The sequence below is a fragment of the Delphinapterus leucas genome, chromosome 16, assembly GCF_059928025.1.
Source record: "Delphinapterus leucas isolate spDelLeu-1000000601 "Yukka" chromosome 16, BTC_Dleu_Yukka2, whole genome shotgun sequence".
NCBI lineage: Eukaryota > Metazoa > Chordata > Mammalia > Artiodactyla > Monodontidae > Delphinapterus > Delphinapterus leucas.
Genome location: NC_143144.1, coordinates 48,250,778 through 48,261,755, shown reverse-complemented (window position 1 = coordinate 48,261,755; position 10,978 = coordinate 48,250,778). Strand labels below are relative to the sequence as shown.

Genomic DNA, 10,978 nt, shown 5'->3' with positions numbered 1-10,978 from the left:
CTTTTGAAACTGTATATGAAATGTATAATAGATCCCAGAGTATCATAAGGAAAACAACTTTGGTAAAGAGATTGGCTGCTGAGAAGCCAGAGCCTTAGATACTTGTCTGAGCTTATATGGGATTTTAAGTTTAGTGTGTTCTCATCAACAAAGAACTTCTAGTTTTGCTCGTCACTGGGCTCATAGAGAAGTGGACATCTTAATGTATTTCAGGTAGAAGCAGTATGCATGGGGATTAAGACAGCCTGGGTCAAATCTGGACACTGTGGCCATGGGCAAATTAATCTGGCTAAGTTTCTCCATCTATAAAATGAGAGTAAATAATAGTACCTACCTTACAGAGTCATCTTGGGGATAAAACCATCTAGTCACATAAAGGGTTTAGCCCTGCGCTGGTGCATATTAAACACTCAATGGATATGTACCATCACTGTCATTATCCAGTAGCTAAAAGATGTTTAAATTTGTCATTTTAAAAAGTGTTTTATTCTGACACAAAATTCTGTATATTTTCTTTATTTCGTTCAAACATGGAACATGAAAACTCTCACACAGGTATTTAAGGACCTAACCTCACTTCCCTGTGATTAAGATATTTATTTAGCAAATATCTCCAAGGGCACTAGATGGCGACCTTCTCCTTTAAGAAAAAAAAAAAAAATCTAAGGTTTCATTAACACTTTTTGCTTTGACAGTTGAAACTTTCTGCTACAGATTTAAAAGCAAAGAACAAAGGGTAGAGTCACATCTTTGAACACCAGAGTCTCAGAATCATAGAATTTCTAGATTTTCAGGCTTCAAGCTAGGAGCAGCATGGCCTGGGGAATCCTGGCTTCAAACTTTTGCCCTTGGGTGATCTTGGACTTCACCTTTCAAGATTTCATTTTCCTCCTCTATAATATGAAGTGGTTGGGTTAGATCATGTTCAAAGTTGCTTACAGATTTAAAATGCTATGATTTTTAATAAATCAGTGTATACTCTTCTACCAGTCTGTATTTTCTCAAGCGTTCCTGTGCTCTAAGTATTTCCTAAGCCAATGGACACGATTTAAGGTCACCGGATGTCAACATTACCTAAGTTAAAACTGATTTATTAAAAAAAATAAGATTAATTTTGGAAGATAGGGGTGAATTTAGGGTTTTGAGATGTGTGTAAAATATTGGTCTAAAGGTTTCTTTTTTTAATAAGCAAGATAAACATCTGAATATCTGCTTTAAGATTAGTATAAGACTTGAAAATAACCTGTCCATTTAAGAATCATTTAAAAACTATTTCTATATCTCCCATAAATAAAATTGAACCTATGCCTAGATATTTGAAGGTGATAAAAATTTTTTCTAATGTATTTTTAAATGCCAATTATTTTGAGTTTCTAAAAGGATTATAGCCGATTGTTTATAGATAGAAGCAATAGAATAGTAACTATCAACAAGACAGAGAACTCCTTCTCAAATATGAGTAGATGAAGCCAGTCTTGAGCATCTGGTGTGATTAAAAATTCAGATGTGGCTTAAAATGTTTTTAATTTAAAATAATCAGATGAGTAGAACTAACAGTAAATAATAAAGACATCTTCAGAATAAAATATATTTTAGGGTTTATTTATAAATGAAAGTATATGCCTGCTTTTTCCTTTACTGAGGTGTTTCAGACAAGGTAGAAAGATTTGTTTTTAATAAGTAGCCAGTGGATTGTACATTGATCTTTCTTTTTAAGGAAAATTACTATTTCTACAAAAACCCTTTGGTATCTTAGTTTGCATCCATTTTTTTTCCTTTAAAAAAGCCATGTTAATTTATGGATCATTACCTGAGGAAATGCTCCTCCCACCTACCCAGACAAACTCTTAAACAGTGATTTATGTTATGAAAAATGCTCCCTGTGACATATATGTATACAAAAAATACAGTGTAGGAAATAGCAAATACTCCGGGTTCAAATGAGTATAAAAATCCCTTTAGCAGAGAGTGTGGTGATGGATGCACAGGTGAGGGAGAAATACAGATAACAGAAGCTATTTTTCCCTAAAACAGGAGCTGGTAGGGTGAGCCAGCAGCTTAGCACTGGTAGCCCTCAATTCGCAACCATATAAGATGGTATGGTAATATAATTTGGATGCTGAATATACAAATTTTAACTGTAGCAGATGAAATAGAATCCAAACTCGAAGAAGTTTACGATGGATGCATGGACCTTTTTTTCTTTTCGGTAAACATTGGCTCATTACCCTATGAGTAATTCATCCAACTTACCCACCAACAATTTTAGTTTACTATTTCCACTAAAATTTTATGCTGAAAACACCTGGAACTGCGAGTGCTCTGTCATTCTTATTACTCGGGGTCACAACCACAGAACTTCCCAGTTAGAAACACACACACACCCCCTTATCATCCAGAGCAGAAGTAAAAGGTGAAAACAAAGATGAATTCACGCAGGTTATTGTCTAAAGGCAGTTTAATATTTATGAAATGTTACACAAACACACACACACACAAACGCACGTACACACACCACAAAGTCTTTAGGCTCCAGTTACAAGCGCTGCGTCATCTGCCAGATCACATGGTAATTGTTGCTATTTCAAGGATCAAGTGGCATAAAGCTCTCCCCTCCACCTCCACCCCACCCCTTTCCTTTGGCACCATACAGCGTGCAAGAGTGATTATTATGTGATGAGGTGAGACCAGGCTCACTGGTCTAACCCTCCCAGCTAGAAAGCAGGCTCTCGGTGGGGTGGCGCGCGCGCCGTGTTCTCACGAAGTGATTGGGAAAGGGGGACGGGGGAGGGGGTCTCAGGGGAGGAAGGGCAGCTCTAATTGGTTTCTCAATGAAAGATAATCACCTATTCCCCGGAGAGACTGGCGATTAGCACTCTGCCTCTCCTCTCCTTCGCTTTTAGACTTCTCATCCTCCCCTCGGTGCTTTTAGTCCCTTCAGCAGAAGCGGCTCGAAGAAAGCGGCTTCTCGCGCCGCACTAGGAGCAGCACCGCTGCGCTCGAGTACTTAGCGCCCGTTCACTCGCTCACTCCGCGCTCGCCTCGCCCGGCTGTCGTCCCAGCCGCCGCCGCCGCCCGAGACAAAGTTTCGCGGAGGGGCTCAGGGAAAACATGAGCGAGCTAGAGGAAGACTTTGCCAAGATTCTCATGCTCAAGGAAGAGAGGATCAAAGAGCTGGAGAAGCGGCTGTCAGAGAAGGAGGAAGAAATCCAGGAGCTGAAGAGGAAGCTCCATAAGTGCCAGTCGGTGCTGCCCGTGCCCTCGACCCACATCGGCCCCCGGACCACCCGGGCACAGGGCATCTCGGCCGAGCCGCAGACGTACAGGTCCTTCCACGACCTCCGACAGGCATTCCGGAAGTTCACCAAATCCGAAAGGTAGGCGCCGGGGCTCGGCGCGGAGGGCCGGAGCGGGGCCACCCCTCGCGGCGGGCGGGCCGGGTGGCCGTCCTGGCGGCGGCTTGGGGGGCTGGGGGCTCCGGGCCGCGGCGGCTCTGGGGCTGCTCGACGCAGGGCGCCCCTAGTTCTCCGCAGCGCGCCGAGTGGGGGCTGGCCCTCACGGGCCGGGAATGGGAAGTGTTTATTTTTATTTCTGCCCATCACGTGCTGTGCTTGTCTCCGCCGGGCTGGGAAAGGCGAGCTCCTCGGGGAGACGCGCCCCTGTGGCGGGGTGAGGTGGGGTGGGAAGAAGGAGCGTGGAAAGTTTTGTCGCGCTCGCTAACTTGGCCGCTCCGCACGCGGCTGCAGTCGCGCGGTCTTTCCTTCGCGCACCCCTGGGGGGGCGCCCGCGGGGGACAGAACCCGGCCCATCCCGGGGCCCGGAAAATTTCCCGGAGGTGACCCCCAAACCCAGGCCACAGGGCATGCTCAGTGCGCCGCTGGAGCCATTTCGGAGCGGCGACGGGAGGCTGGACAGGGTTGGGTTCAATTTAGGGACTGAACTCGCCCGGAGCCCAAGCCCTGCTGGGAAGGCGCAGAGGGGGTGGGGGAGGGAGGCGGGACTGGGATGCGTCTCCGCGGCAGGAATCAGCCTCTGAGGGTCACTTTCCAGGCAGCAAGCGATGTCAGCAGGAGATTGTAAAGAAACCCCACTTTCTGGATGTTCTTTTGCTCAGTTTGTGTCCCTTCCAGAAGCGCCACATCTTGGGCTGCCCAGGGCTTGGAGGCGGTTCGGTGACCTTGCACCTGAAGCAGGTTTGGGGCTACTGGTCAGCCCTGTCCCAGGGTGGATAATGCCCCCTCCTTGTTTGTCTTCCTTCTGAGTCTCCCTGGAAAAGCTGGGATTAAGAGGGAGGGGAGCTATTTCTCTGGACGCCTCCAGGCTCCTTCCTTTCCTTCTCCCAGCACGTTGAGAGCCAAGTCCTGACAGTTCAAAGTTGTTGTCGCTCCTTCGTGGTGTGCAGAGGAGGCCGGGCGATTTTGGCCACAAGTAGGAAGCTTTTGCTCTCCACTGGCCGCCTTCACCGGAGAAGGCTGATCGATTGGCTGCAGCATTAAAGCGCCTCTGGACATTAGGGAGAGGAAGTGCAGACTCCAGAGCCCATTACTGGCTTTTAGTCTCTGGGAGCGCACGGCCGAAAGTGCATTTCTCAGGATATTGAATATTCCATTAGGCGTGCCTTCATGCCCACCTACCTCTTACCCCTTCCCTGTTGTTAGATCACTTGGCGTCTGAGTTTGGGGCCCTCAGGGGACCCCTACATTAGTCCTTCCCCCTAAGCTCTCTGACTTTGAGGCCAGTACTTCTAAAGAGCATGTCCTCTTGTATGTCTCCATCCACGCCAGTTGCAGGGCTCTGGATGTCCCCCACTCCTCCGCTGCACCCCTTCCTTGTCTGTTTCAGTTGTGTACTGATTACGGTGTTTGCATGTGGGAGTGGGGGAGAGGGGAGCAAAGGAGTCTGGGTAGGGGTTGAGAGCTGTTAGAAAAGGGCCAGGAGCTGGGAGTGGGTTGAGGGAGAAAAACAGGAATCAGGCAGAAAGGATTCACCTTGGGAACTGCAGGCTCACTCTGAACCAACGTCTTGAGGGACAGCTTTCAGATTTCCTGAGCGACGCTCCACATATAAAATGACACCGTGCACATAGCACCTTTTGGCCCAGGCTGCCTTGGAAGTCCCTATCAAATGGAACAATGGCATTCTTACTTCTCTCAGGCCAAGACTGCAATCAGAGCTAACATTTGGCCTTGCCCTTGGTTGGGAAGCTGCTGTGTCTTGCCTCAGCTGAGCTGCGCATTCCTTGGCCGCTGCCCTGCCCCGCTCTCAGCAGCTGGAATCAATCTGCCCACCTCCTGAAGAAGCCACTTCATCAGCGGTCACCCGGCAGCTGTTCGCCTCCTAGGGCTGACCGGCTGGGGCTTTATCGCATTTTTGAAATTTCAGATCTCTGTGTCTGGACTGTGCCCCTCAAAGAGTAACCAGCACCACCTCGTAGCAAAGAGCAGATTTCACTGGGGTCTAGAGAGGACAGGAGAGGAAACTGCCTCTCCCAGAGTCCACTCTCATTCAGGAGCTAGCTCTCAAAGAGGAACTTTTATTTTCCTTGATAAGAAATCTCTCTAGGAATGAGAGGCGTTTTTGTGTGTACTGAGAGGAAATGGCTGATCTTTCAAACGTACACATCATCTTCCTTTTTTTTTTTTTTTATTCCTCCCCCGCCCCCTCCCCCGCCCCCGCGCACACACTCCCGACGTTTTCGGGTTAGGGGTAGGAACATTCATCAAAAGAGTGGATCATGCGCAGTAGCGGTCGGTCGGGCGCGTATTTGTGTCTGCAACAGCTAGCTGAAGTGCTTTTCTACTTCCTCTGTGCGCTGATTTACGCTGGGACTGAGTGTAAACTTTTCCCCGCTCAGCACTTAGCTTTATACTTTCAAATGGAAGCGTGGAGTGTATTTTCAGCAAGCTGACTCATTAGAGTTTAAAGAATTTTGACAGGTATAATATATGGGCATAGTAACCTCTGGAATTAGGTACTCATCCTAGCATTTAAAGAGACAGTACTAACTTAATTATTGGTGAGACACCTTATTTTGGCCAAGAAAAGAAATAATTTAAAAAGTATATCTGGGATACAACATTTAACAGCAAACAAGATGCTTTCAAAATAAAAGTGTATTTGCTAATTTTCAGATATTTGGATTTGGGGAGTAGACATTCCATCAGCTTGTGCATTCTTTGTTAAAAGTTGTGCCATCCTGATGCACTTACTGGGGCTGAAGGAGACTGCTTTATCACAAAGCTAGTGCTCAATTGCAATTGCTGTAGGATTTAGTGATAGCTATTCATGCTATGGGTTTGTTTCAGACTTTACTAGGACACCCAGTTTTTATACTAACAAGAAAAGAAACATATTTTGAAAGTGTAGGAATTGTTTGGTGGGCAGAATGATAAAAGAACTTTTGCCTGTAACCACTGTTTCAGAAAATGATTGCAATGTGAAATATTTACATAATCGGTGGTAAAAATATCTTCAGCATTTATTGCAGTGGAAGGAAATGGGAGAATTCACCGACTGTTGTAATCAAGTCAGTCCAATTAGCCAGATTTCCATGTGTCCACAGAGGGTATAATGCACACTCTCCATTAAGAATGATCTAAGTATCTAAGGAATGCTTAGATGAAGATCATACTAGGGAAAGGGAAGATCTGAGCTCACAGCATAAGTATCAAGTGTACAGTATGATGATCATGTTTAAAAAGAAAACATCCGACTTATTGCAGTCCTCATTTTCATACCCCTTAGAAATGCCCAGTAGAGATCAAGTGATAATCACTGAAAACTGTAGGCTGTTTTGGATGACGATGATACTGTACACTTATATATATAACTTTCTGCCAAATAACTGAGTATTTCACATGGTTTTCTGTGAACTTCTGATCCCCTGCATGCATATATTCCACATCAAGAATTACCTGCTATCCTAATTCTCCCCCTTAACTTTTTATACACACCTAAATTCCTTATTTTGACCACCCAGTTAGCTCAGAAGACTGTATACCGTTGTTGTTTTTTAAATTAGCTTAGGCAAAGGCTGGAATCAATATTAATCTGTTACAGGAATAATATATTGTATTCCAGGCCACTTGAGCATTTCCCGTCACAAATCCCTTGATTCTTGATGATGTACATTCATCCTTTGGAACTTGTACCTTCTTCCACTGGGACATGGATGCTTTGGAATGGATGCCCCAGAAAACTCTTTGCCTTTTGCATCTCTGATTCATTTCAGCTGGTTTAACCTTCAGACTAAATCAAGGGATTTGGCCTAATTTTGATATAAGCAACTTCAGTGAAATGAGCGGGTACCGGTGGAATTCTGGGCCCAGCTTATTAATTGTTCACACAGAAAATACACAATGCTTTAAACTAGCGATGCTAAGAATAATAAAGATAGCTAATCTTAGTGATGTTAACACAGTGCTAAGCTCTTTACTTTCAGTAGCTCATTGTTTTTCTACCAGTGGTCCTAGATCACATACGTACTTTTCACGTGAGGACACTGAGGCTTGAAGAAGTTAATTCACTTAACTAAGATCTCACAGCTAGGAAATGGCAGCCATGTTTGAAACCCCAATCTTGCAGTCTTTAGAGCCCCAGTTCTCAGCAGTTATATTCTATAGCCTTGGAATCTGGCCAGTTCCATCTTACTAACTGGTGAATCCTTCCAAATAGGAAGAAAAGAACCTGCCCTAAATTAGAATAGGATTTTTTTTTTTTGAGAAGTCTTAGAGCCAGCACGAAACTGACCTTATGAAAAAGTGACCAATGAGCCCTTGTATCCAGCACGTACGCCCTGGGTGTGCTGTGCCAGGCCAGAATTTCCCCAGGCCGTCCTGCTCTGGGGATTGTCATTTCCTAATCATTCCCTCTTCTTCCTTCCTCACTCAACTTCTCTAGCTCAGTGTCATGTCATAGGTGGCGCCGACGAATAGTGCAATCAGGAAGGATGTGAAAAGGATCTTGGTTGCTGCCTTTGGATATCATTCACTATACCCTTTGCCTTTTGCCTTACAGACCCCTCCTGCTGATTCCTTCATCCCTACCAATCCTTCCATCCAAAGGCATTTATTACTACTTGACAGCATACCAATATGTTAACCAGTTATCCTTTCTGGATTAACGCAGTAATGTTTTAACAGGAGCTTCTGGGAGAGGACATTCGTTTAGTTTACTCAGAGGAGTCATATTTATGATGAGAGTTGAAAGGGAGGAAAGCTGAGGAGGTGAGGGGAGGATTTTTAGGCAGGCTTGCTTGTCAAGATCCTTGTGTCTTGCTGCGTGTAATTTGAAGAGGACAGGTTCCGAGCGTAAGCACCTCACACCTACATTCAGCCAAAGAGGTACAGGAGGTAAATAGTACTCTGGTTTTAGTGATGAGAAAACTGAGCAAATCATTACTGAAGTGCCTTTTAAAAGGTATCGGAAATGGGACCAGAAAGACAATATAGGTTTCTTAATTTTGGATCAGTACCGGCGTTGGTGAATTGATATCTCCAAGTTATTATCTATTTATACTTATTATTTAAGACATATCCACTTTGCTTTGGTGTTGGTTTGGGCTCTGGGATCAAGTACATTTTCCAGATATATTTGTAATACACCAGGAGTTCTCGTTCCATCCGAATCCTTGATACATGTATAGGTTGCAAGTTTTCATTTAATCATGTGTTCATTAGAGATTTGACTGACCCTCATGAAAATATTTCTAAAAGACCTGAAAAAACAAAAGACGTTCTATCTTTTTCCTCTTTCCTTGCTAAGTGGCTGCTGCCCAGTGCCCTTTCCCCACACTGTGTAGGAGACGCTGAGAGTGCATTAAAACCCTCTCTTTTGATAAGATTTTCAGGTGATTTCATGGTTGCTCTGAGTAGGAATAATTATTTTCATTTGCCACTGAGCATTTGCTTATCAGAGTTCAGGACCCTATGTTATCTCAGATTCTTGTAGCTCTTGGAAGTTACTGTGAGTTCTGAGATAAACCAGGGATAGCATATCCTGTTTCACAAAAGTGAAAGCTCAGAAGCTTGGAAATTGTCAAAAATGACTACTAGCTTTGTTAGTGCCCTGTGCTGTAGGGTCCCCGAAGAGAAAAGGGGCTGCATGTATATGTTTATGTGTATGAGCATTGTGTATGTATATGAGTATGTACATATATGTATACATACACACAAACTGCTGATTTATTCAGTTCATGATTTTATACTTCTTATGGTAGTTATTATTCTGAAACTCCTCTAGTTTGGCCCAGTCAGTTTCTTGGGGAAAGGAGGATTTACTTCTTGGGCTATTATCATGAAATAGATGACAGCATCTTGCAGCTTGTCAAATGCTTGTGCTTGGTATTAAGACACACAGTCCAATACTGTCTCCCAGAGCAGGGTACTAGAACCAATCTCTGTTGCTTTTTATCGAAGTACTTACTACCTCCTGCTTTTACCCAGTGATGATTTTTTTACCTTCTTTTACTTTGTTCTTGGATCTGCTTGTGTTGTGCATCTCTCTTTTGGGTCCCTGGTTCCTCTCTTCTAGCTTGACACCTGGAACAGCAGATCTCTCATTTGCAAAACTCATACAACCGCAAACGTAGAACAGAGGTCTTGTTCAGAATAGTACTCTAACCTTTTAAACTCTTTCATGTCTTCAGATATTTCAGATTTTTTTAGATATTGTACAATTTGAATTTCCTAAAGTTTTAAAAATAATTGCTCATATTGAAAATATACAATGCTTTAAAATATTTCTCAATGAAAAATAGATATTTCCAGAAAATGTGTATCTTTGAAATAGATTTGTTTTATTATATAAAGACTAATCCCTTTATTGTTGTTCTGAACAACAGATTTCCTTTTAAAAAACTCTTAACCTTCCTCTGCACTACTCCCTAAACATTGTCGGTGGACCGCAGACTTCAGTGTATGTTATGTTGCTTTTATTTTAAACATTTTCATATTGTTTTTTTATGTGGGCGTATAATAGAAACCCATGCTACCTTAGAAAATAGTGGAGTTTTAAATTCAACCAATATAAAGTTTATATTAGCTAGAAAGTTGTAAAATACTTTCTATAATTTGTCCTGTCCAATGTGTTGGCTGTGTGGTTAACCTTTTTTTTAGTGCATGTTGATTTGACATATTCTTGGAAATTAGTCCTAAACAGTCAACATGTTGACACTAGGAGTTGATTGGGGTTGATTTTATTACGTGGATGAGCGTGCTGATAGCACTTTGGTGTGTAAGGGGATAACACGCTGATTTCACCTGAGTGTTTATTTAATAAATGAATTTGCCTTAATAAGGCAAATCCAGTAAGACATCTGCTGTAATTACCTTGTTAGGACTTCGTTTGAATTTTTTTTACTTTTGATAAACATTATACAAGTACAGTTCTTAAATATGCTCTCTGACTTGTTGCTAATTCAAACTGCTCCTCCTCTATAGATCAATTTAGAGAGGGCTTAAAAATGTGTTTTAAATCCTCAGATGTGTCTTTATTTGAGCACTTTGACCTCAAATGCTGCAAAAATGCTACTGACAAACCTTATAGGGAATCGTAAAAGTACTTGTATATTTGCCTCTTACAAATACTTGTAGGTCTGTTTGTTCAACTGTATTGCCTGATGAGCAAATCCAAAGCCTTTGAGTAAATGTCAGTATTTTGCTTGATGACTTTCATTGCCCTCATGGTGTGGGTAATGTTAATTTCATGTCTCACAGGACCACCAAGGAACTTCACTACATATGCTAAAAATTCTCAAAATAGAAAATTCTTCTATATGTTAGGCTGTAAACCCCTGGGTAGAAACCAGGTCTGTTTATAGTAAAAATTCCAACCCTATACAACCCTCAGCTTACCATACATTTCTCTTTCCACGTGCTAATTTTCAGAGGCAGGGTAAGAACAGCACATATCTAGAATGTATTAAAAACAAACAAATTAAAAAAAAAACCACCCACCCTGAAACCTTCTAGAGGATAGA

General features: G+C 43.0%; 1 protein-coding gene across 1 annotated transcript in view; it reads left to right on the top strand.

Moving 5' to 3' along the window:
* Positions 1 to 2,751: 2,751 nt before the first annotated feature.
* The window catches only part of PRKG1 (protein kinase cGMP-dependent 1), a 1,173,156-nt gene continuing 1,164,929 nt past the window's right edge, over positions 2,752 to 10,978 (top strand). The window contains exon 1 of the mRNA XM_022569451.2: positions 2,752 to 3,377. Coding sequence (XP_022425159.1) covers positions 3,112 to 3,377 — 266 coding nt within the window. The 5' untranslated portion in view covers positions 2,752 to 3,111. The remainder of the gene's footprint in view (positions 3,378 to 10,978) is intronic.